Genomic DNA, 27,928 nt, shown 5'->3' with positions numbered 1-27,928 from the left:
ATGTAGGCATTGGATCTTACCTGGAATGGTATGCATGACTGTCATTCTCGTTTGACAAGAGAATGCTCGGATCCGTGTGGTGCATCCTCACAAGCACACATGATGACACTCCCTACACTAGCACTCAGGTATCTAGGTCTTAGTAATTTGAGTAGCACCCAAATGGGTTTATTGTCGATTTTGGTTATTACGTTGTGATGCATGTTTTATGGCAAATTTGGTGTTGATCCATGTTGGTGCCTCCCTGTCTTTATTGTTGCCAATCGAGGATGTGTCCTCTATCTTTTGATGTTTTGCTTATTGTTGTTTGGGCACCCTTTCTTATCAACTGTTGCTCTATGAAGTGAGTGATGCATTGTTGAAGGTGTTTCCAATCTTCTTGTAGCATTATAAATTCTTGTTTGGTTGAGTTGTTCATGTTGAGTGTTTACTCCATGCTTGGTACCTGTGTAAACCTATTACTTCCCCTTGTATGCTTGTATGATTGTTTGGGCCATGTGACTATCTTCACGAGCACGGTGGGGTGGACCTAAGTGTTCCACGTGGTCGGGTGGCGTTGCAAACTACTAATGGTGACTGGTGCACTTGGATCGGGATCGGCTTAAAGAGTTCTTCCACCTTCCTCAACACTTGCTCCTTCTCATTCTTTCGCTTCATGCAAAGTTGTAACTATTTGTATTTTGAATCAAGCATTGTAAACATTGGCTATATTTATTGAAAACTCCAAAAGGAGATGGATACAATTGAAACATATTGATTTGGATTAGTGTAACTTTACGTGCACCAATGTTGGAATCTGGCACGAACTGTGGCATGTAACTTAATCAATTCTTGATGCATCATGTTATTATCATAGGAACACTTCATTTGGTGCTCTAAAATGAATATATATGTGGTTTGTGTAGTTTTGGAGGTTAATATAGTCATCTCCTAGTGTTGTCATGTCTCCTTGCTCGTTCTAGAGTGGAGCAAATCGAAGTCATTTCAGGCTCATTTGGGACAACCCATAGTTAATCCCAAGGTGTGTCAGCATGGTTTTTAGTTGATTGGGACATCCCTAAGTGTATTGGTAGTGGTTTTGGGAAGTTTTTGGTGGATTGGGTATGTTTTGGGTCCACTTGATTGCCGACTAGTCTTGTAGGTGTCACCTGGTGACCTAGTGACACTTTTCTTGTCTTGTCTTCACACCTTTTTATTTGATTCTCTTAATTTGAGTGTCATGAGCACAATTTGACTTCACCAAGTGATTCTAGGTGTCTACGGGTTCCAACTGTCCAATCAGGAAGCTCATTGATTAGAACAAATGCGCGTCTCAGAGGACTACAATGTAGAAATAGGACAATAGCGCAGACATGGGACTAATGCACGAGTTGAGGACTCTAGTGCGTCGTGCAAGTGTCCTTCCTAGGCACCTGTGTCTAGCCCAAAAGCTGGTGTCCTACCATTCAGTTCAAATGAATTTTTGGGCACTCAGCATCAAGGAACCCTCAAAGGTGTCTTGAGTTGGTTTGCGTTAGTTTGGTTAGTGTCGAGGATGTCCAAGTGCGATTAAGGTTTCTCCAAAGCTCATCGATGACACCTAGGACCTTGTAGGTGGTCTCGTTTGCCGAACCAAGTCTTGTAACTTTAGGGATGGTCTTGTATGACCCTAATCAACTCAATGACCTAGTCCTATAGTTTGGGAGACCTTTTCCCATGTTCGGTTGAATTTTCAGGTGTTAAGTCTTCTACATGTGCAATGTCGATTATTGACAAGTTGATTCTCTTGAGGTTTGAGCTTAGTACTTGCTCAAGATGTGTATGTTCACACTTGAATACGTCAAAAAAAAAATCCATGTATTCTTAGTGTATTTTGCTCTTATCCTCTAGGTTTCCTTGTTAGGGCATTACATTCCTTAAATTAAATAAGCAATTAAAGTCACATACCTAAATCTATAATTCATTTCTAGAATTCAACCATAACATGGCTGAATGAGGAAAGCACGATAGGGTGCTCAAAACATCCCTTGCACTAAGCCCAAGGGCAAGATCCACCATCCCTTGGCTCACAAGTGGTAGGCACATCAACCATCCAACATGGGGTTGTCTGCTTAGTGGGGGAATTTGTCTTTGCTTGTTAGAATACACAATGCTTGTTAGAATACAAGACCATTGTATCTTGAAATGCAGACTATTGATGCCCAAGATTGGTCTAATTGAATTATTGATCTTGTTTGATGCCGTTGAAGGACCTGTTAAACATTAAGAAGAGATTATTATTAGTATCTGGTCATTGTAGCGTAACAGTTTGTTGATGTGTCTTTTGTACACGACCAAACACAGAATAAAATACCTAAAGGTACCTTATCCTCTCTTGAATAAAACTCCCGAATGCTGAAGATATCGCAGAAGGATCAATCGAAGAAGCTTCAAGGTTCTGTTATGTAGGATCTCTACTCGCAGATAAGCTCTTTGCGGTACGATGTGATTTTGCTGGAATCACAAGGGGACTTACATTTGACGACCTAAATGTCTGATTTGCTTTGAATATTACTAGAACGCAAGATTTCACTGGCCTAAATTTTGAAAAAGGAAAAAAGGATAAGGGCGAGGGAAGGATCTAATTCTAACACTAAGAATGTAGGAGCAATGAATGGCCTTTGATGAAATTCTAACTAAGTCTTGCTTTGACATCCCAGGACCATCTCCACAAGATTAGTGCGATCTTCTGAGGAAAGCTTTATGATGTTCAGATCATCGCTATAGGCATGGACACCATCAGGCTGATGCATGTCAATGAAGAAGCGACAATTGAAGTTAAGCTTAAGCTGAATGATTCCAGTTGACTACACAAGGCAAGTCTACAATCAACAAACTGCTAGTAGTATGGATATACGAATTTCACCATCGATCATACAGGTTTCTTCCACTCATCTAATAACATGAAATCAAATTTGAGAAGTATAGAGACATGCAAATTGTTGAATCGACCCATAGAATTCACCATTTCTTCAATGAAGTTTACAAATCTTTTACAACAATATCTTGGCAACAATCTTTGCCTTCTCTTTCTATTCTACTCTAACTATTTCCTACTCTCTGACTATTCACTATTAGCTATTCTCTATTAACCAACTATTCTCTATCAACCCACTATTAACCTTTACAAATGAGGAGTGAGGGCTTATCTAGAGAAACCCTTTACAAATAGACGGCTCTGATTGATTTAGAATCAATGGCTAGGATTACAAGATAGAAACCCTAATTAGGGTTTGTTACAATAAACTTCCTTAGCCAATTAGAAAATTACATTCCAAGGGTGAGGACCAATAGGAAGCAGGGGTAGGTGCCTCGAAGTTTGTGTCATCCCCGATGAGTCGGGTACATTGAATCTGGACACGCTAAGGTGGACCAATCCAACTGGAGGAATGATGACTGGGATGCCACCTTGTCTGACACTTGTAACTTGGTTGATGTTGAATTTGATGATGTTGAGAAGCTAACTTTGATTAACTCTTCTGAGACTAACTCCTTCTTCAACGGACCCTTGCACTGACCTTATTTGATTCTCCTCTATCTTTGACGTGATGGATGGGTGGTGTACCTTTCCTTGAAATACTGGCAACGCCTTTCATTGTCATCTTGTGGTTCCTTAGTGTGGCAAAGTGAAGGTTCTGGAGGTAGCTGGCAATTCCTTGAACACCTTGAGTCTTCCCTTTTGCCTGTGGAACGTCCTTGACAATGAGGGACTAGAATTGGTCGTCCTTGATGATGCTGGACTGGAAGTGGTCGTCCTTGATGATGATGGAATGGAAGTGGTCGTCCTTGACCTGGCCTGGTTTTCTCCATCTGCAAAATAAACCAAAAGGTGATTAATTACATGACATGTTCATTTCAACAAAGCATTTTCCACCTTAAATCATCAACAAGAAGACTTTAAATAAAGTTCGCTCAAAATCCTTCCCAGCGACAGGCCCTATAAGAATTTCGCCCTAGACCCTTTGGAAGGTTGAGGAGCGAAATTTGCTATTTTGCCCAATTTAGACCTCTTTTCAACATTATCTCACAACTAGCTCTTCGCCTGGCCCAAACAAGGTGAAAAATAGGAGTTTCCAAAGATTTCGCCCTGGACCCTTTGGAAGGGTCAGGAGCGAATTCCTTGATTTTGTCTTTAATTGTTTCATTTTTTCACTCCAAAATCCTCTTAAAGGTGAGCATATGCTAGTTTTAGTTCAACAAAGCCTAGGGATTCAATTCTTTAGCTTCTAACATGAGCAAATTAGGCGATGATGAGAATTTCGCTCTGGACCCTTTGGAAGGGTCAAGAACGAAATTCCTTCTTTAGGTCAAAACTCACCTTTGTTTCATTGACAATCTCTTCTAAGGCAATCTCTAAGGTCCATTCACCTTGATCATTGACTTGGCTCAACACTATCTCGAAGAAAACATGACATTTTGTGAATTTCGCTCTGGACCCTTTGGAAGGGTCAGGAGCGAAATTCACCTTTTAGGCTTAATTCTTCATCTTCTTCACTTCAACTCATCTTGCAAGGCTAAATAACCTTACTCCAATCTCAACCACACCCTAGGAATGAAAATCCTAACTTGACACAAGGAGGAAATAGTGGATTTGAAGAATTTTGCTCTAGACCTTTTGGAAGGGTCAGGAGTGAAATTCACCTTTTGCTTGTTTATCCTCACTCAATTCCATTCTTTTCACTTTGTTTCCTCTAGACTTCCTTTTTTGAATCCATTTCTCTACTTGCCAACATTTGCTTGATCCTCAAAAGCCTTGAAAAGGAAAAAATTCGCTCAAAAACCTAGCCAAGGACAAGACCTATCCAGAATTTCGCTCTAGACCTTTTGGAAGGGTCAGGAGCGAAATTCACCTTTTAGCTCAAAATTTGCATTTTTGATGATCAAAAATCATTCAAGGGCAATCCCTAGGCCCAGGCCTGACTTCACACAAATTTTGGGAAAAAAGATGGTTTTAGGGTTTTTCGCTCTGGACCCTTTGGAAGGGTTAGGAGCAAAAATCTTGTTTTGAGCTTATTCCTCCATCCTTTCAACCTCAATCAAGTCCAAAAGGAAAGAAAACACTTCTTCACACTCATTCAAGCTATAAAAACCCAAAGTTTGACTTGTCTTGCAAGGAAAGTAGGTGATTGTAGAATTTTCGCTCTGGACCCTTTGGAAGGGCCAGGAGCGAAATTCTTGGTTTTGCTCAATTCCTTCAAATTCAATGATTTCTTAGCAACTTGAAGTCATTCCTAAGGACCTCTCCCATCTCAATTCATCTTGATCCATACTTGCCTTGGCATAAAATTGGGAAAAAAAGGTGGTTTTAGTGAAATTTTGCCCTGGACCCTTTGGAAGGGTCAGGAGCGAATTTCCTCCCTAAGGCAAGAACATATCCATTTTCCTTCCTACATGCCTTGGATACTAAAATTTTGATCAAACAAGGAAGAAAATGAGGGCTAGGTAGATTTTCGCTCTGGACCCTTTGGAAGGGTCAAGAGCGAAAATCATGTTTTGGGCTTGATTGCTCATCTTTCCTTCTTCAATCTTCTCTGGGGGGCAAACATAGACTACTCTCCTTGCATCTCCATCTTGGTCCTGACTTTGGCTAAAGGGAAAATGAGTGTTTTCGAGAATTTTGCTCTGGACCCTTTGGAAGGGTCAGGAGCGAAATTCAATTTTTAGGCCAAAATCCTCCATTTCCTCCACCTCTAGTCATTCCCTTAGGCAAAAAAACATGTCAAACACTTCCATACATGCCTTAGAAACTAGGAATTTGGCCTTGACAAGTGAGAAATTGAGGTTTTAAGGGGATTTTCGCTCTGGACACTTTGGAAGGGTCAGGAGCAAAATCCCTATTCTTGGCTAGTTTCTCACCTAGGTTCATCTCATTCTCCTTCAAACTTGATCAATTCAACTTCCTCCTATCGCAATCAGGACAATCCACCATCGAACTGGCTCCAGGCAAGGTCAAACTAGGTCTTTAAGGCCAAAAGAAGGCTAAATGGAGGATTTCGCTCTAGACCCTTTGGAAGGGTCAGGAGCGGAATTCTCCTCCCAGGTGTATTTTTGCCATTTCAAAGTCTCAACCTCCTCTCTAAGGCAAACATGCATCAAAACCTTATCAACTATGCCTCAAAAGTTAACAATCTTGGTCATATCCTTGAGCAAAGTGGAGGAAAAGTGGATTTCGCTCTGGACCCTTTGGAAGGGTCAGGAGCGAAAATCTTGTCTTGGGTCATAATCTTCATCCTTTAACGCTTTCAAACACTTCTTAGGCAAGAACATATCAAAACCTTCACCACATGTCTAAGGAACAAGACTTTTAGTGCAAACAAGGTGAAGAATAGGTGTCTTCTTGGAATTTCGCTCTAGACCCTTTGGAAGGGTCAAGAGCGAAAATCATCCTTGGGCTCAAATCATGACTTCATTTTCACATTTCTTCACTCCAAATAAGTGTTTTGCCTTCACAAATGCTTGGGAATGAGCTAGTTCATGACTTTGGGCAATGTACAATGTCTTATGGAGAATTTCGCTCTGGACCCTTTGGAAGGGTCAGGAGCGAAATTCGCTTTGGACCCTTTGGAAGGGTCAAGAGCGAAATTTGACATTTTGGTCTCTCCGTCAAGGTTCATGTATGGAATATAACATTCAAGTATAAGAGACATTTCCTTCTTATACTTTAAGTTATATTCCATATATACTGTCAGGATGTTTGAGAGTGGTTTCGGACCTCCAGGAGTTATAATGCAAAATCTAGTTTTTGGAGGATTCTTCAGTTTTCCAGACTTAGTCAAATTTCAAGATCAGGAAGACATTCCAAACTTAGCCAAATTTCAGGGCATTTGAAGATCAAAATGACATTCCAGACTTCATCACTCACCAACTTGACCTAGCTCAGACCTTCAAGGATGATACTCACTCACCAAGCAAGACACAATTAGCAACAAGAGCAAAACCAGGCCCTAAGGAAGACTCTCAAAGAAACCCTAACTTTGGGGCCCCGTGGACTCACCCTGGCTCAAGCAGAGCCTGCCATCCTAGTGATCCCTCTAGCAACACTCAGCATGCAAAGGCTAACAAACAAACCCTAAAAACCTAGAAAGCAAACCCCAGAAAGCAAAGAGGTAGGGGTCCCCATTTGCAATGGGGCGATGTGTGAATACGTCACAACACAGTTCCAATATTAGAGAAAATTGTGAGGTCTTATGAATAAGACAATTTTCCTATGGTAGTAAATATTTATCTCTGCTTTAAACTTCTTCTGATTTCCAAATATATACTCAAACCATTCGCTCAAAACTGACTTATGTTCCAGATCAGGACTTCTTCCTTTACAATCTAATCTTCCTCCCTGATTTTCCTTCTATATCTCCTTGCCTCCATGAAGAGAGGCATCCTTTTGTAAAGATGATGTCCTTCCAAATAGACATGACTCTTCTTAAATAATTATTTCTGCCTCTTCAAATTGGATTGCTGCCCTATACTCATTAATCACTGCCTTCTTATATTTATTTTCTGCTCTTTTTAATCCTTTTTTTCTTCCCCCAATCTGAATACTTCCTCCTTCCTTTTATACCCCATCATACCTCTTCTTGAAGGGAGGTGATCTTTCACAAGAAGTCAGCCTTATTTTGCTTAACTTTTCTTTTAATCCCAATGCTGCTTATTATACCAAGGCGGCATTCATAAGATCATCATTTTTAAATATTAACTTGGGCGCTTATAAGAAAGTCTGCCAAGAGTAGAATAGATTAATTTTGTTTTCAATATAGAGGATTATGTCTGAAGGAGAGAGGTTGGCCCTTGTTATTAATTTATTTTATTTATTATTATTATTTTTTCCATTATCTTGGTCAGCCTTCAACGAGTAATTACTGTTTGTTGAAGTATTGACTTCAATCCAAGGCCACAAACAGCAATATAACCTTCACACAAAGAGAATAAAATATTTCACCAAAAATGTAACTGATTTGAGATGATAAACAATGTACATAAAGGCAAGAGTAGGTACAACCACCCGACACAAATTACTAAATGCAAGTAAACATAAAATAATAATAAAGTTTACCTACTACCTAGAAATACAATATACCTAAGTTAAACTTAAGCTACAAGTAAATAATATTTACTCCAACAACCCCCTCTTAAGTGCAACTTAGGGAGAGGATTATTATGCACTATGAACAAGATGCAATATGGGTCCCAACTACAAGACCATTTTAGGTACCCCATGTACAATGCAATGAAATGAGATCTCTCACAAATGGAAAAGAGGAGAAAACCACATGGGAGAAAACTCGTCTCCAAAAAAAAGAAAAGAAAAAAGATGCATGGATGGGGACTCAATCACACCCCCCAAGGACTACATACATCATGTATATACAATCAAGAATCCCCCCATAGGAAAGAAGAAAAGAGACATGATATCCCCCCCAAAATGGATAATTGCTTGCAGAAATGGTGAGTGTTTGAAGACAAAACATAAACCAATGCCTACAAACAACATTTCTCGCCTTAGGAAGAAGATAAACCAAGTAGAAGTGCAAAACTGTTTCCCATTCTACATAGGAATTAGGAAGTGGAATCCAAATGTAGGATGATGATGTCTTTGAAATCTACTCATATGTCGCCAAGTCCTTGGATGATGAAGATGCCACAAAACAACCGGGTACATGCCCGATTGCAATATAAGGTGGCAAACAAGGAACCAATGGAAACTGATTTTGAACGAGCTCCAAAACAAATAAGATGTGACAATAGGTGCATCACAACTATAATCAAATAGGAGAGATAAACCCTCAAATGTGTCCTCCAAATCTGAAATGTGAGACTCCACAAACAACTAACCAATGTCTACCAAATAGGAATTTCAATCAGGAAGACAAATATATACCTCTTGTTGATCAGAAATGATGCAAGTCTCAAATGACTTTGGATAAAGAGTCAATGAAAGTGAAGGCTAATCAACTATCTTCGACAAAGAATTAGGAACCTCTAAAGCAACAACCTCATATGAAGTTTCAAAAACCTCCAAAGGATCACAAACATGGATTATCTCCTCTAAAGAATGAAGAGGAACATTAAAATCCGAAATAGGATCATTGCTGAATGGCTAAGTATCATGATCGCCATATAACTCCTGAATGTGAGCCCAAAGGGCATGAGGACACTGAAAATGAATAAGTGACTCCAAAATGTTATCATCTATATGATTAAAAATAACTCTAAAGACTTTAGCCCTATAGCCTTTCCAAATAAGATTCTCACAAGGTGTGCTAGGACAAGGAACAAAATTATACAAATACGGCAATAAATGACACTCACTAAGATGAGTGATTATGAAATCGCTTCATTGCCTATAGTTCCCCCACTCCAATGAAAAATCCATTTTCAACTATGAAGATTCTTCACATGATAAATACAAAGATATAGCGCCAACACATAGAAAATATAACTTCCAAGAAATGATAATAATATAGCCTAGGAGGCTAAAAAACCTGATTGGCTGATAAAAAAGGTGGGGCCCTTTAAGGGTAATTGAACAATGAGATGGTGGATACCCATGCCAACAAGAACAAGCCACCACAGTCAAATCACAAGTCAAGTCAATGAGCCACCAATCACCAAGTCAACATGCAGAACAAAGTCTGAGCCAAGAGCCCACCAAGGTTAAGCAACAACCGACACATTATGCACACGAGGGTGCTAGCCTCTTCCGACCTATGCTCACAATATGTGATAGATGAGCAGCTATATAAACAGCTGAATAGAATCCCACTTAAGGAATGTGGGACTAAAAACTCAATGTTAATGCCTGAATGCAACACACGGGGGCCCACCAGCACACTCTTTCATTGTGCACGTTGAAACCCTAACCAGATTTGAACAAAATATTTGAGCCAAGATGTTAGAAATGTAAAGTCTAACATGAATTGGCCGATTAGAAAGAACAACTCACCAACTTTTCAATGATGAATCAACTGCTTCACTACGAACCACGAGTTGTTGAAAGACTCGACCCCAACAAGAAAAATACAGGCCAATACTATTGGCGCCCGTGCACAAAGGAGAGTGCTTGGCAAAATAGCCAAGTCATGACAAAAAGAATAGTCGCCCACAAAAAAAGGCCTTCATAAATGAAATCGATGCAAATAATGGATGTTGTAGATGAAGACATAGGCAATGCAATAGAATGGACTCACGAAAGCAAGATGGTGAGATAGTCTACCTAGCATCAGTCCTCACAATCAACCGTCACCCAAAGTATTACTCCTACTGTCCAAATGCCCAATCAGACTAGAAAACCCGAGGGTAGGTCATACATAGGCCAATAAAGGTCTCTGAAAGTGTTGTGAATAAATGTAATTCTCCTTCAAGGAAAAACTGCAATCAAAGGCAATTAGCAAAGGAAAAAAGAACAATCACAAGTCACTGATTCAAATCATAAAACATCCAATCTAATAAGGCAAGGATGGCCTGCAAAAATAAGTTGGGCCAATCACACTGAATAAACCCGTTGCGCAAGAAAGGAGCTTGGACAATGTGGAGAAACCAATCAAACAAGTAAAGTATGATGGCTGATGCAACCAAAACGAAATGCCTCTGCCTAATCAAGGAGAATGTCACTCGGTCAATGACCACAGTCGTCCAATAATAAGGCAAACGTCCTGCCAAAGTTATCATATGCATTGCACAAGGAAAACACTAATCTACAAACAATGGTTCGTTGTGCCAATGGATCGCCAACAAAGAATGAGAGCCTAATCACTACGACTGCCAACAAACACAGATCTAATCATCAAAGATAAGGAAGCCACCAACAATCACAAAGCCGATAGAGAACATAAAACAGCTTGCATAATATCATGTGGGCACAACACAATCTACAAAGAATGCCTACACAATATGTATGGGCTTGAAAACATAAAATCCATAATAAAAACTTATGCATCTCGTAAACGACCAGATTTGATTACTGGACAAATAATTATGTGTTGCATAAAAATATAACCGATGCTTTGTGTGCTAATGAAATGGCACTCACAAAGCAAATAGATCAGCCTACAAAAAAACAATGATTCCAATAAGCATTGATGAATATTCTCAAATGTTGCAGAAGAAGAGGCTGAATGGAGGCTTTGATACCATGTTGAAGGCCCACAAACAACAATATAACCTTCACATGAAGAGAATAAAATATTTTACCAAAAATGTAACTGTTTTGAGATGATTAACAATGTACATAAGCTCTGCTTATAAAGGCAAGAGTGGAGATGAGAGCACCAATGAGATGTGAGGGTAAGTACAACCACCCAACACAAATTACTAAATGCAAGTAAACATAAAATAATAATAAAGTTTACCTACTACCTAGAAATTCGATATGCCTAAGTTAAACTTAAGCTATGAGTAAATAATATTTACTCCAACACTGTTTTCTTTATTTATAATCCCCTTTGCCCTTGGGTTGGCCTCTACGAAGATAATCACCCAAGCATTATTATATGAATATAGTTTCTGATTTATTTTTAGTTTGGGGGCATGACACTTGTCAACAATTTAATCCAGCTTATTTGGCGATGACAGATGTCGTATTGAGTTCAGACGGCTAACATTTGCATAATGCCCTTTTCTAGAGTGGATTTAGACAATTTCTCTATACAATTTTTAGTAAGTGTCAAGCTTGTTGATGTGTTTTTTATGCACTATGCAATACAGAATAAAATACTAAGTATTATATCCTCTCTTGAACAAAATCTTCCCAAGTGCTAAACTACATAATCAAATGGGATGTGACTCCAAGGTTTCAAATATCAAGTCTTGACGTGCTCTTGGATAGACTCAGTGATTGTCATGTGATTTTGATAGAATCACAAGGTGGACTTACGTTGTATCTTAAATGCTTGAATGTCGTTGGAACGTGGAAATTAACTTAATTAAAAAAAAAAGGAAAAAGGATGAGAGTTGAGAAAGCTGATCTAACTCTAAGAATGCAAGAGCAATGGACAATCTTTGGTGAAACTCAACTAGACATTGCTTTGCCATGCAAAGCAACAACTCCACAAAGTTTAGTGCAATATCCTAAGGTAATATGATGTTCAAATCATTACCAACGACATAACACCATCAAGACGATGCATTTCAATGAAGAAGTAGCAATTGAAGTTAAGCTTGGCTAAGATGGATCCAGTTGACTACACAAGACACTTTACAATCAACAAAGTGTTCGTAGTATGGATGTATGAATTTCACCACTGATCATGCACAAAGTTCTTCAATTCATCTAAACAACATCAAAATAAATGAGAAGTAGAGACCATGCAAATGTTGAATCAACACATAAAGTTCACCATATCTTCAATGAAATTGATACGCTGCTAACAACAAAGTCTTGGCAACAATCTTTGCCTTCTCTCCCTACTCTATTCTAATTGCTTGCTATCTATCAACTATTCACTATTGTTGAACTATTAACCTTAACAAATGAAGAGGTAGAGCCTTATATAGTGCTCTCATTACAATGAATGGCTCAGATTGATTCACAATCAATGGCCAAGAGTAGAAGATTTAAACCCTTATTAGGGTTTATTATACCCATTACAGAGCATTTAATGCTTGACCACTAATTAAATTGCATTGAGTGGGACACACGTCTTTCATTGAATTATTCACCAATAGATGACGAGGGTAGGTATCTCGGTCTTTGTGCCCACATGTGGTCGTTATCTCTTTGTTGGATGAGTTAAGTGCATTGAATCTGGACACTGTCTTGGAATGATGTGATTGGATAAGTGATGACTGAGCGCCACCTCAGCTAGCTCATTGTAACTCATCACAAATGTAGGTGATTCAAGCATATCTCTTGATACTCAACATTTCCAAGCTCCACCATTAATGAGACAAAGGTAGGAGATATTCCCAAATTGCATCATCTTCTAACTTTGATTGACTCTTCAGAAACTATCTCCTGTCTTTGCATCCTCTCCTTCTTCATGCATCGGAAAATCTCTTGATGTACTAGCATTGATAAGGAAATTCAAGATTGTGAAATTTTTCATCCTTTAGCATGTGCACTCTCATGCTTGCTCTTGTGAACCTTGTGCTTCCTTGAACTTGGAAAACTTCTATGTGATGAAAACTCTCTTTTCATAAAGCAAGCTGACATCCTCATGTTGCATATACCTCCTTAGCATGAAGTGTAATGTTGAAAAACCAAAGTATATGTGTCGACTTCCTTCGATGCTATGCCCTATACTTGCTTTATAATGTCTTTCTTTGTGATGGAAGTCATCCTATCCGCTGCCTTGCAAGAGCTTTGAGACTTGGAGTGTTGCAATATCTTGGACCCTCCTTCATATGCCGAAGTCTCAAACAGTGTGATCTTGATGTTGCATGTGAGCTGATGAGCCTTCATCTTGGAGCTGATTCCTAGCATGTCATCATCCTCTTCAAGAGATGAAGTTCCTTCTTCCTTGCGTCTATAACCTGAAAAGAAAACAACCCTTGACCAAAATGTAAAAGAGAACCATATCAATCTTAAAATCTGAAATGAATTCCCTTTCCCTGACCCCTAATTTCACATTTCAAAGTCTGATTTTGTGTCTCAGGCCTGATTTATGTTTGAGACCTTACTTTTATATGTCTGATTTCTCACTGTTTCTGATTTTATGCAGGTTCAGGCTTTTGATGACCATTGGAAGTAACCCAAAGCAGGCTGAACTTAAAATAGATCAGGGATTTATGTAGGGAAAGGAAGTTAGTGGTTTTGATAGGGAAAAGGAAGTGATGTCAAGCAGGTCAGGGATTTGAAGGAGCAATGACAATGCCTCAAAAATATCGACTTTGCTCACTTAAGTTCAAGGCCTTTCAAATCGCTGCAAAAACATCAAACATTCTACCTCAATCAAAATTCAAAGATCATCCTTCCTTGATCAGGCTTTTAGGGGGTCAAAGGAAGTTTGGGCTTTTGGGGGGGTCAAAGACAATGCTATGTGATAGGTCGAGAATTTCACTAGGCATAGGAAGTTCAGGTTTCTGATGGAGCATTGACAGCACTTCATAGTTTGTTAATTGGATCCTCACTTAAATTGCTTCCTTCATTTGCCTTGGGTCAGACTCTTCATAGCCCACTAGAAATGTTCAAGCATGATCGAGGTTTTGACAAGGCAAAGGAAATGCTTGAGCTAGATCGCGGATTTGACTAGGCAAAAGAAATGCCTCAATGTTAACTTTGCTTGCTTGGTCGATTTGATCAAGACGTCACCTTTCATCGCAAGAGGATTTCACCCATTTACCATCATTGTCCTCCAATTCACGTTCATCTTCATCAAGCATGGAGACTTCATTGTCTTGGATTGAGGTTTCAGAGGGTCAAAAAAAGTGAAATCAATGGTTTAATTTTGCTCATTCGATTACCTTGTTTTAAGCCAATCCATGATTGTTGAGGCCTTAACTTATCCTCCTTTCAAGAATTCCAATCTCCTTTCACAACTCTCCCTATTCTAACTCAGCACTTCATCTCTGATTTTGCAAGCAAATGACGATGATCAAATGGAATGATCATCATAAATCGTTAATTTCCTAAGCCTTGAGAGCTAACTGACCTCAATTCACCCTAAAGAGAGAAACATGACCTCATTACTTCCTGTCAACTTGGGGCATTGCACCTCCTACAAGTGAAAAGTTAATAGTTAGAGATGCCAATACTAACCTAGAAAGTAGAAAAAAGTGGGGGTCCCCATTTGCAATGGGGCGATGTGTGAAAACGTCATAACAAGGTTGGATACTGACTTGGCCAATTGGCCATATTTCTATTCTGGGATGTCGATTAGAGTAGATAATGGTAATATTTCAATTTTTAATGTGGTACAAAATATTTAATTTAGATAACGTTAAGTTTTAAAGTTAAATTGAAATTTGAATATTTAACTTCTAGGTTGCCGGTTTGGGTTCGGGTTCGAAGAACCAGTACGGCAAAATTTTGAAAAGGGGATATATATATATATATATATATATATAAGCATGAATTAAGATTAGCATGTCACATAGCATCATATATGATATAAACAACAAAACAAACATAAACTTGTAATCATAGCATCATGATCATACCATAATTGATAATAGCATCATATACATCAAGTTTAATATCAAAATGACAAAATATTCAAGTATCATTGTTTCAACTTTCAACAATTTAAACTTAAAGTTTAATCATCAAATGGATTCTCTAAATTTCTAATTCATAATCCTCATTCTCCTCCTCCTCATCCTCCTCATCATTGACATTGACACTAGATGAGCCAATGCCACTTGCACTTGCACTATAAGTTTGCTCACTATCCAAGTCATCAAGTGTTAATGCAACAAGCTGAGAAGCGGGAGCATCCAAATCAGTATGCTCTAGCTTTATATCCCACATCTTCATTTCCCCTTGGGTGTAGTTACGTTTTTTGTGTGAAAGAAGACGTAGGTTGGAATGCACATATACTAAATTCTCCGCTCTTTTTGATAGCAACCTATTGCGCTTTACAAAGTGGATGAAAGAGTATGTGCTCCAATTTCTTTCTGAAGCAGATGAACTAGCAACCTATGAAGACAAAGTAAACTATAAATAAACTTGTGATAAATTTTAATTAATTAAACTTACTTGTGATAAAACTTTGACAGCAAGGGGTTGTAGGTGTTGGAAGCATGCGCCATGGAAGTACCACCAACTATGAGCATCCTTCTTGGATCTATGACGAAGAGCATCAACACTTAGACCATTCCCATTTGCAAATTCTATGAACTCATTTGTAACAATATCTCGCAAATCATCATCAGGATATAGTCTAAGGAATTCTGCCTTGTACCCATCAGATACTTCTAGATCTCTCCATGGTGGAATCCTTCCTGGTTTATCAGGCAATTGATTGCTGTAGTACTTTGGTGTCAAGGCATAGGCAGGAAGATGCAAAGGAGTGGTCATCTTATTCCACCATTCTACAACAATTGCTTCCACTTCTTTGAAGAATTTCTCATTGGGGTCTTTCTCTCTTGCATTTATAGTGCACTTCATTTTTTCAAGCATTGAGTCAATGCCATCATAAATCTCACCAATGCAAGGCCTATCCATTTCGGTATAGCGAATCATGTTCATAATGGGCTCAGTAATACTAAGGAGATATGTCACAAGATCCCACCATTTCTCATCCAATATTTGGTCCCTAATTTTTGCTGCCCTCTCACTTCTACTCTGCTTCCATATACTCCAATTGGTGCTGATCACCTTATTGCATAGTGTCACTCTAACTTTCACAAGTCGTCTCAAGACGATTGTGTTTGATGCAAAACGGGTCTCAGCAACCTATAACACAAATTAATGCCAAAATGATTAAAAAATAAAGCCAAACTTTAAAGAAGAATACACAATATAGCTAACACGATGATATTATGAACATTGAAAATTAAAAAAATCAGAAAATGTAAAATTAAATTACTATTTCACTTACCTTCAATAGCTCCAAATTCAAAAAGGATCTAAAAATCCCTTGAAACATGTGGTGGTTTGTGATGAACATCTGGATGTCCTCAGCCTTTGCATACACATCTCTGATCCATTTTATTTTATTCTCAATCCTTTGCAGCATAAGATTGAGTGAATGGACCACAGAAGGTGTCCAAAAGATGTGATCATAGCGTTCCTCAACCAACAAACCAGCAGCTCCACAATTTTTTGCATTGTCCATTATGACTTGGACAACATTGCAGGGTCCCACTGACTCAATGGCCGAGATGAGAATATCTGCAATAAATTGGCCATCTTTTACTTCGCCCTCACAATCCACAGCTTTCATAAACATTGCCCCTTTAGGGGACACCGCTATGACATTGATCAAGGGACGATTTTAGAATCTTTCCACCCATCTAAAACAATTGATACACCTGTCTCAGCCCATGAATCCCTTATGGGTTTCAATGCATCTTCAACCCCCTTCACCTCTTTTTCCAATAGGGTTCCACGTACCTTCTCATAACCTGGGCCCTTATTGTTAAAATAATATTAATATCTTCTATAATGGTCATCTTCTATTCTTAGTGGTCATCTTAGTTGTCGACTTATTTAGCTATTTAGCTTTTTAATCGACTTATTTAGCTTTTTATTATTTAGCTTTTTAATCGACTTAGCTTATTTGATTTCACTTTAACAACTAGTTCTATTTATAGAACATCGTCTTGTAGGCTCTATATATACGTGTGTATATCGTTCAATGTAATTATCTGATTATTTTGTTCAATTAATTTATCATGGTATCAGAGCGGGTCGTTGGGATTTTATAGAGTTTGGCAATTTTTTTGATAAAAATTCGTGCCCTCCTTTTTGAAATTTTTGAGTTTTTTTTCAAAAGGCTTTTTTGGATCTGCATTTGTTCGTGTTCATGTTTCGAGGGCATTGGATTTTTGGAACCACGACATTTTTTTTGGTTATGCAGAGCAGGTTTACTTTTCGTGTTTATTTGCCTGGGCAGCAGAGCAATTTTTCCGACATCCGCATTTTCCTAAGGGCTCGATCTGCAACTGGGCGCCAATTTTTTTTAACCCGCGATTTGATTTTTCAGTTCGCGATTTTTCCACAGCGTCGTTTTTTGGGGGTTTTGGGTTATTTTGCGCATGATTTTTTTCAGCGCATTTTCCTTGATTTTTGGCGCTGACGTGATTTCAGGGTCTTTTTGGCGCAATTTGGACATGGCATAGGTTTTTGTGGCTTGAAAGACCGACTTCAGTGGTTTTTTTTTTAAACGTGTTTTTATTTTTCGTGCAACGCGATGGGATTTTCTCTGACATGCGGCCCGTGGTTCTTCTAGCATGTTCTGGGCTTCTACGGCTTCGTGTTTTTTTTTCTCAGTCAATTTTGGCCGTCGGATTTGTGATTTTTGTGGGTTTGTTTAGGTGATAGCCCACGATTTTTTTCAGACTAGGATTGCGCGATTTTTCAGCAGGTTTCGATTCTCTTGCAACAATTTTTTGGCAGCGGCTAGGGCATCCACAACGATCTTTTAAAATCGTCTTGTTTCTTGTTTTATCTAATTCTTTAAGAGATGTTTTTTTCTACAGGAAATTTTCTTTTCTAGGTTATCCAGAATTCTAAACCTTGGGTTCCATGCCCAGATTTATGCCTTGGGTTCCGTGCATTCTTTTTACTGATTTTTTTTGTAAAAAAATCAATATTCTTTTCTACAGATTATTATTTTTGGATTTTTTTAAGAAAATTTTCAGGGTTCAAATTTGCAAAAAAAATTTAATTTCTAGGTTTAAACCTCGAAATTCGCAAATTGGGATTTGTACCAACATTCCACTCCAGGGTTTCAGGTTCATTTTGCAGCTGCTTCTATTCTGATATTTTAATCAAATTCTTCTGTCTCGTGCCTTCACTAGGTTGACCTCGTTCAACCTCGGTTTTCATGATGACATCTTTGACCAACATCATGTTGGAACACAGTCAAAAGTTCAACAACTACCACAACACTTGGAAACAGCGCTTGTTCATGATATTTAAATATCGTCGCCTTGATCAAATTGATTTAGGCCAAACCTCGTCCTACAAGTCCCAAGGTTTTCACATTTTTTTCCTCAAAATTGTTTGCAAGGTTTATAATTTTCCCTTAAAAATTATCTCATCTGTAATCCGCGATGTTCGCGTAAGATTTTGGTTATCTGGGTTTTACCATTTTTTCCACAAAAAGGATGTTTTGTAACCTCAGATTTCTAGGTTTTCACGATTTTTTCTTCAAAAATTGTTTGCTGGTTTTTACGACTTTTTCCTCAAAAATCATCTGTAATACACGAAATTTGCATGGGATTTGTGATTCGCGAAGTTCTCTAGTTTTGATCAATTTTCCTCCTCAAAAATCGTGCTTTGTTGCAATCAGTTTTGGGTCACACTGTCAAGGCGAACATCTGCAACCATGGTATCTTGCAGTCTGTTTAAGAGCTACTGGAGCAAACAGTGCTCAGTACTCTTCTACAAAAGGGTTTGCTGATTTTTTCCTCAAAAACATGGTTTTAGGCTTCAATAATTCGCGTGTGCTAAATATCTAATTCGCATGTGAGGGCTACATTAGCTTGGATGGCTTTTGGTACTCTTGATCATTTACATTTTGCAGATCCTGGGAGGGTCTCTGTAGCAGCAGATGGTCTTTGCATTTGTGATCATAACACCTGCAGTGTCTTCTGTAGGGTATTGAGTATGATGACCATTAGGGAAGGTGTTAAAATAATATTAATATCTTCTATAATGGTCATCTTCTATTCTTAGTGGTCATCTTAGTTGTCCACTTATTTAGCTACTTAGCTTTTTAATCGGCTTATTTAGCTTGTTTAGTTAGCTTTTTATTATTTAGCTTTTTAAGTTTTTTAGCTTATTTGATTTCACTTTAACGACTAGTTTTATTTATAGAACATCGTCTTGTAGGCTCTATATATGCGTGTATATCGTTCAATGTAATTATCCGATTATTCTATTCAATCAATTTTTCACTTATACCCTCTTGGAGCTTCATTAACACTTTTCAACATTTGCTTCCAATATGGGGAGCGAACAACATTGAAAGCCAACCCATTTGCATATATGCACCTTGCTACATCTTGGTCAGCAATGTCTCGGCTCTCATTTTGAAATGCGGTTTCTAAAGGCCCCTTTGTTCTTTTGCATGTCAAGGGTGCTTCACTTTGAGGTTCAGTTGTGGAAAAGATGGGGTGGTTTTCTACTACAACATCGGGATCAGATGGGGCTTGCATTCCCTTTGTTTTCTTTGGTGCGGTTTGATTCAATTTGCGGGCTTCTCTCTCTTTTGTTGCCTCATGCTCCCTAATATATTTCATCACCATCTCATCTAGTATAGGTATACCATCTTTTCCAGGGCATTTTTTGATGCCTCTTCCTCATATTCCACACAAATGGCCTACCACCCGATAATATGAACTATTACGTTCTATACCACATCCTTGGCATCTCCAACAAAATCCCCCACCTCCTGGAAATGGTCTTATAATGTCAACATACTTCCATAGGGGAGAATTTGGATCATTTTTTTGTTTTGATTGTTCATTTGTCCCAATGGAGGAAGAGGTAGATGCCATTCTAGTTCCTATGGCAAGAAATAACATGAACATATGCAAAATCAAAAACAAAAACAAAATAATGAAAAACAATTAATGTTTCATGTTTGACAATTTGTGAAACAAAAATAGTTGAAAAATGTTCAAAAACCTACCTCTTGCTGCCAATGGAAGCTTGCAAATGTGTGGAAATGATGTTGCAACACTTGTTGAAGCTTGAAAAATCAGTCTTCAACTCCTATTTGATTTTGGAAGCCAAACTTTGTTCACCCTTTCTTCAACCTGCTAGCAAAAAACTTTTGTTTGCAACACAAATGAGGAGAAATGAGCCAAGTTTATGTTTTAAAAGTCACTTTTAGGGTTTAATTTTCATTTTTTAATTGGCGGATTTCAAAAAAATATTAAATTTTGCTAAAAAAAATTGTTTTGGGTCGGTCGGCCACCCGGTTTCAACCAAGTTCGACCTAGGTCCACACGAGTCCGTTCTAGCTCGAACCCGGCATGTGGAAAACAAACCCTGTCCGAACCATAGCCGGACCGGACCAGGACCAGGGGGCTAGGTGGCCAAACCCGGTAACCTAGTTTAACTTTAATGTTATTGAATTGATTAAATGTTTGTCTAAGTGGGCACCAAAGTTGAAAATTAAAAGTACTTTTGAAAATATTAAATAAAGCGATCTTTTTGGGGATAGGTGTCGACTTTGGGAGTTATAAGGTGTTTTAAAATTAAATTAAAAAGGTGAAACCCTAAAAGGGGCATGGGATTCTAGGAGGCCTACCTATTTGTTTTGAGCTCATTTTTCAATATGTTGATTTGATATTTGATAACAAAACTCTACTAGATTGAATGTATTCATCCTATGGCTTTGTGAGGACGAAAACCCTTGCAAGGAGCATCTTCTTCATTAGTGAAAGATCTAACCTAGAGGATTGATTGGTGATTTCATACAAAGACTACATCTAAGCTTCATTACTGTTGGATTTCAATTTGTTCTCTCCGGTCCTGAGCACAGAAGTTAGAGAACAAATTGTAGAGCAGATTAGAAGGGGCTTTGAGAGTTTCATTGCATATTTTGAGCTTCTTATTGCTGGTCAACCCTTTCTAGAGGAGGTCGTACAGCTGATTCTAGGCGTGAGGGTCTATGGTAGCTGGACGTCAATGTTGGAGAGATCTTTCTTTGCTCATTGGAACGCCCTACACCAACATCAATTTCCTATTCATCTCATGAGCCAAGAAGACTATCTAGAGGTGTGGCATCCAAGTCTAGAGTCTTCTATTTGCTGGATTTTTATGTAGATTTAATATTGTAAACTCCAAATTTTGTGGTTATGTTGGATATGGCATCTTGATGTATTACAATTATCTAGGTAGTTCATATTTTGAAGATATATTGTTCTTTCAATTCTCAAATCATTCTGAAATTATTGCTGGTTGTGGGTATTTTCTGTAATATTGTATTTAGAAGAATATTATGTTATTTCATTGCTGCAAATGAGATTATTGCGAAAAAAACAATTTCTACACCTCGGTCTACTTCTCTAAACATCTCAAACAAAAAACATAAAGAAAAAAACAAGGGTTTATATTGCACCAACATTTGCGTAGCTTCGCAGTTCAATGTTAATGTTATAAGCAAAGATTTAAGAAACAACAATGCACATAAGTTTATCAATTATAAATACGTTAAGATCTGTGGAATGTCTATTTTTTCTACAAGTGGGAAATATTTGATTTGTAATCCTTTTTTTTTCATTTATTTATTCTTTATAGTACCCCATGTGTCGTCCTTTTACCTGGCATATGACAGATACTTTGGAACATCCAAAATTGTGTCCCCTCAATAAAGCATAATTTGTAGATATTTTTCTTAAAAAAATATAGTTGAGAATAGAACAATTAAACTCTGCAAGATACTAATTTAGTGATTAAGTATTTCAACTCTGCTGCTTCTGTAAATTCTTCTAACAGTTATTTTGTATTGTACCAGCTTCCCATTTATTATTCAAAGATGTATCCTTTTCTTAGAGAGATGTTAGACACAAGCTGTATTGTACCTGTCTATCTATGAGATTTATCTTTCTTTTTCAATAAAAATGATTAAAAATGAAGAACAAATTATGGTCTTATTGTTCTTATCAAGTGTGCTAAGGTTTAAAACTTGTACTTACTTCTTGCTATTGGAAGCAGTATTTGTTAAAACTAAACAAAATGAATATCTACCAAGAAGCTCCAGATAAAGTCTATATGCCTCGGGCTGAATTTGGCGATAGGGAATCACCCTGCAGTTCAATTAGAAACAAATTATAGGTTAAGATTCTAAGTAAACAAAACATTGATAAAGATTGTGAGTGAAAAAACTATAGCCCATTCAATATGCCAGTTAGAAAGAGTTACTGTGTGGTCTGAATCTATGCTAGGCAGAAGGAACGATGCTTTACATATTTAATGTGGTGTATGCTTTAATTCTGTTGTGTTTAAAATTACAAACCTTTGTCTATTTATAAATTAATAACTATGTACGATAGAATAGTTCATGCAATTAACCTATATGAGTGTTATACTTTGTAGAATAGGAATACAACCTTGTTAAATTTGAAAGGTAGATGCCCAAAAAAGGAAATAAATTTTAATAAAATTGTATTGATGTACTCGTGCTCCTCAATAAGTGACAATCATCAATAAGTGACACTAGAAGTTTCGGTAAACATACACAAGAGTCTTCATAAGGCATGTACTAATCAAAAACCATATGAAAATTTGTCTGTTGGATCCAATCAACTATAGAAGTCCGTTTACCAGAAAATACTATAAAATACAAATAAAAGTTTTTGCCATAACATTGCTAAAAAATAAGACCAGGTGTTTAGCCAAATCATTAATTTACAAACAAACAAAGTAGTCCACAAATTGCATAAGAACGGAATTCACATTGAAAGCTATACCAATTGATCATGAATCAAGTTAGTTCATAAGACATCTCAACCGAATTCAAGTGTAAATCCAAACAGGTGATAAACCTTGCATGGGTGGCTCTAATGCCACTTGTTAGCATCTAAACTATTAAAACACTAAAAAAATTGAATGCTCACATCATCAATTTATAAACTTAATCTGTATATTAAGTTCCCTCCCAAATAGGTTTTCAAGGAATAACAAAGACTACATATAAGAGCCTTTCCCACACAACTTCCTAAACCACCTTAACAGAAAATCTTACACCTAAACAACAAACAAAACATTAGCATAAGAAAACAACATGTAACCCAAGACATCAAATAAGAACCTAACGACTAAGGGGTATCTCACTAAAGAGATGCATGCCCCCAATAATAACACATGTAAACATGAAAACAAAACAAACCAAAACTTTGGATCACAAACTTCAACAATAATGCTTTGCTCAAATCTTTTAGCTTACTCTATGTTGGGAGGTTCTCTGCTTTTTCAGGCTTGTATAACCTTGGCTGCTCAAAGAGTAGATCTTCAAAAGGCCCTAGCTCACTGAAGCTTACATCCTCTACTAAGACCCACTTAAATCCTACTAAGTAGCTTTCCAAAAGGCTCCCAAGTCACCATGACTCCTTCATAGCCTCTAAAAGTGAAATTATTAAGAATGTTGAAGATTGGGAAATGGCAAAAAATTAATAATTTGATGGATTTGAAAATACCTGAAAGTCCATATCCAACCTAATCCTCTCAACACTTGTGCTAAGCATTGGCTTTTAATAGTGATAGCCATCACCAAATTCAACCAGGCTAAGGTCTCTTAGGGCCAAACAGTTAAATGTGAAGGAATGTATTAAAGAAGAAATCAAACTTCTGGCTGAAGATGTATACACCATCAAAATCCATATCACCAGTGGCATATTTAAGAAAAAACATCTTCAGAGGAGTTACAAAATATGCTTCACCCAGTGAAACACATGAGGCTTCCTTCCAAACCCACAAGCTGGAAGAAATTAAAAAAAAAAGACTTGGCATGAGAAACATCCCCTCGGATTGCTCTAATATTATAGTTTCCCTAAAGGCTGGCCCTGATACTAAAGGTTTCAAACCAGATGTTGTTTCTCTTGAGAAAATTTTCAGGTGTTTATATGATATTAAAGACTGAGACCCGCATGTATCTGAACCTTTCATTGAGAAAAAAATTCATGATAAAGGTCCTTGGCTCTGTGCTGGTGCAGGCAGAAGACATTTGTGGACAGAGAAGTAAGATGCTATCAAAGATTTCACAACTGGATTGAAGATTTTGGAAGTTGCTTGGCTTTCAATTCTATGTTTATGTTTCAATTTTGTTATGTCCTCATAGAGAAAGGGTATGCTGTTGAATATTTATAATAATGATGGCTCTGATCTGCAGTTTCTAGTGGTTTTTACCAGCTTTCTTAATCTGTGTCTCTTATGGCTTAGATAGTTTGATAATACTGTTTGATACAAGAGATTTCATCATATACATAATATGGGTTTCCTGGGATTCCTGAGAAATACATAACTCAATTACTGCAAAAAGCTAGAAATCTGCTACTCTTTAATGCTTTCTCTGTTTTTTCAAGTTTTTTATTAGCAATTTAAAGCTTTTTGCCTGTTTCAAAAACATTAATATGGTATTTGCAAATGAAAGATACAGGTTTCACTCAATTCATTTTGCATTCGTTCTTGTTGACATTTATCTATCTCCCTCACTCCAATTCTTTTCAATTTAGTTGATCATTGCTTATATGAAACACAGATTGATTTATATTTTCATGTAGTCAATAATATTTTCTGCCGACCAATTGTCGAAATTCAATCATACTGTCGATTTCAACTGCACTGGAGACCCTAATTTAGCCATGTATGGTTGATGTTATAGTCATAAGGCATCATTGTAACGATCAGAAACTGAATTTGGGTATCAATGATATCGGTTCAGTTGTAATTACACAATGCAAGTCCTAACTGACAAGAATATGATATAAAACTATGATCTCCGTTTGGGCATCATTAATTTTCTTTAATTTGGACATGTGACCTTTTTCACTTAGTAATTCTAGGGTAAACTTATGAACCGTCTATTTGAAGCGTGAGATTAGCTTTTCACCACATTTTTAAGATTTGTAAACACCGTCAAGGCTCACTTGTATGCCATAAACGTTACAACAGAAGCTCGTTACATGTTCTTATAAGTGTGTCCCATTGCCTTTATGCCGTAACCCCTTGGACCTTAGAATTAGATTTTGACCAACCACGAATTTCATGATGTTCTCAAAATTTGACCATAACTATTAACCTACTATTAGGGCCTTCAAGTTTTTTGGGCAGCCAGATCCCACGATGGTTCTGTGAAAGCCCTGTTTTGTCAACTGAAATTCAAACAGAAAACACATATACCTGGAAGTCAATAAGGCCAAGATAAGTAACGAAGGAATCATGTGGGATGACATAGCCTGTTCAATGTACTTCCACAACATGGGTCCATTGTTGCTCCAACAAAGATGCGATATGAGCATTTGTCCCAGCTCCACAGAGGGCATGCTGACAGCTGCTCCTTTCAGCCATTTGCTCACTTCAACTGCCCACAGAAGAGGGGTGTCCCTCTGCTCCTGACACACCCTTGTCACCTCCATCACATGCTGCTGCCACACCCATCCTTCCTCCATACTACCCATCTCACAAGTACCCTTTCAAATCAATCTACAAGCATGCCCATCGCACACAGGACTCTTCAAATTAATATAGAACCATACCCATAAAACACAAGCTCCCTCAAAATCAATATAAAACCATGCCATCACTCACAGGCCCCTTCAAATCAATATACTGCACCAAATAGACCTTATTCTTTCCGCCTCCTCAACACCCATCTCAGCTGGACTATTTCAAGCCAATCTACAATTTAAAAAAAGATACTTTCAAAGATCTGCAGTGCACCCAACATCCCTACCCAATGACTAGGATCTTTAACAATAACATCTGCCCCTCTATTATTCGTTTAATATTTGGACTGCCGTGTTCGTGTTCTTCCTCTCGAATTTATTCAAAATTGTGTATTTATGATAATCAATAGAAGCTTCTAATTGAATTAGGATCAAAATCAATTGTCATTTCTTGCGTGAGATGAGACAACCTCAAAGTCCGCGTAGCAGTCGAATTTGATTGCGTTAGGAAAATTCACGGTCTTGGATTCAAATCACGCACGTTCGAAATTCATAAATGGGTAGACGATTTTATCAAGTTTATGATAGTCATATCAGAGTGACGTCAATTCAGACACGGTGGCTGTATTTATTAAATAATTGAGAATAGAATGATTTTTTATTATTAATAAATAGAATCCCAGTTACATTTGATGTCCAGTAGTTTTTATATCAATAGCTTGTGATATTGATGAATGTATAAAATTGATATTTTATTATATGTTTTTTATTTTAATTGTAAAATATTTGTAATTTTTATATAGTTTGTTTTATTTTTAATTAATAATTTTAATTTTGTGATATTTTATTAGGTTAAATTTATTGATCTATATTTTATAAGAAATGGTTCACATGAATCTTTATTTTATAAGAATGAATAATCAATCTACTTAGTGTCCATTGCATTTAAGTAATGTTCATAAAAGTGAAGTATTTGACTCTTTGGAAGGTCACCAATCTTAATTCTACTCCAACTCCAACATGCATAATCATAGCATGTATCCCAAGATTAAGCCCAATCAACTTGCTACCTCATATGTAAAACCTTCAACAAGTGTTGTGTCTTATGCATCATTCATTAAAGAGCATCTTAACTCATTCGTTGACAAGAAGGAGCTATTTTCATAATGTGTCAAATTATAATGTTTACAAAGATTAAACTATGTAATTTTGAGTCAAACTCATTGGCTCATATTTCATGATTAATGGATCACATGAACCCAACTATCATGAGCATACATGATTCTTATAGCCCTCATTACATCTAGGTCTTTGTTGCGCTCTTTACATCTAGGTGATGCTCAAAGGAGTGAAGCATTGAGACTTAAAATTATTATCATTGATGTCAAAGGACATCGTATGAAGACCAAAGAAGATCAAACATAATCAAATTTATGATCAAGGCGTATCACACATTTTAAGGAAAGTTTATGAACCTTAATGATTGTTGGTTGGCATCTCCGACTTTGGCCCCTAAGAGAGCTTTAAATATACATCTTTATTGGTTGGCCCTTTTTGAAATATAATAATTAAAATTAACTTAATCTTGGCTAACCTATATTTTTGGTACCCTTACATTGTGATGTCAAAATTTAAATAATTTTATATAATTTAGATGAGGTCAATCTACCTTAGCCATTTGCCCAACATTGGGTAAATAAAATGAATTTAAAACCAGATTGGGTCAAACCAAGGTTGTGATGAAAAGGTGCATATAAAATAAGTTGTCACCATTGTTAATCATCATTTGTCTTCACAGATTCACCCCCCTTTGAGAAGATTCAACAAGAATGTATGAAGAGTTTTTTAAGGAAACAATTAATTAAATATCATTCATATTTTAGAGCAAATCTAAAGTGCATTTATGAGAAAACTTTAAGGCGAATTATTGCATATTTATGATGAGATCTTAAGGTGAATTATTGCAAATCTATTAGTAGAAAGTATTGAAGATTATAAGTAGATTTAAAGAAACATTTTTTAGCAGATTTATGGAGGAGAATTGGAGTTGATCTAAGTAGTCTCATATAATTATATCATAATATCTATTTAGAGGTTGGTACCTCCTAATTGAGGAAATCCAAAGGTTGGTGCCTCTCATTAAAGGAGATTGGTGTCTCTTGCTGAGTTGGTGCTCAGTGGTGAAGATTGG

The 27,928-nt window shown here is 37.2% G+C and overlaps 1 protein-coding gene across 1 annotated transcript in view; it reads right to left on the bottom strand.

The window, feature by feature from the left end:
- LOC131030058 (mediator of RNA polymerase II transcription subunit 33A) overlaps positions 1–26,221 on the bottom strand; it is a 111,458-nt gene extending 85,237 nt beyond the window's left edge. Inside the window, exons 1-2 of the mRNA XM_057960740.2 lie at positions 25,472–26,221; positions 22,270–22,380 (exon numbers count right to left, since the gene is read on the bottom strand). Coding sequence (XP_057816723.2) covers positions 22,270–22,380; positions 25,472–25,749 — 389 coding nt within the window. The 5' untranslated portion in view covers positions 25,750–26,221. The remainder of the gene's footprint in view (positions 1–22,269; positions 22,381–25,471) is intronic.
- Positions 26,222–27,928: the final 1,707 nt, after the last annotated feature.

Source organism: Cryptomeria japonica, chromosome 7 (genome assembly GCF_030272615.1).
Source record: "Cryptomeria japonica chromosome 7, Sugi_1.0, whole genome shotgun sequence".
NCBI lineage: Eukaryota > Viridiplantae > Streptophyta > Pinopsida > Cupressales > Cupressaceae > Cryptomeria > Cryptomeria japonica.
The sequence above is the reverse complement of the archived record's forward strand: the minus strand, read 5'-3'. Positions and strand labels throughout refer to the sequence as shown.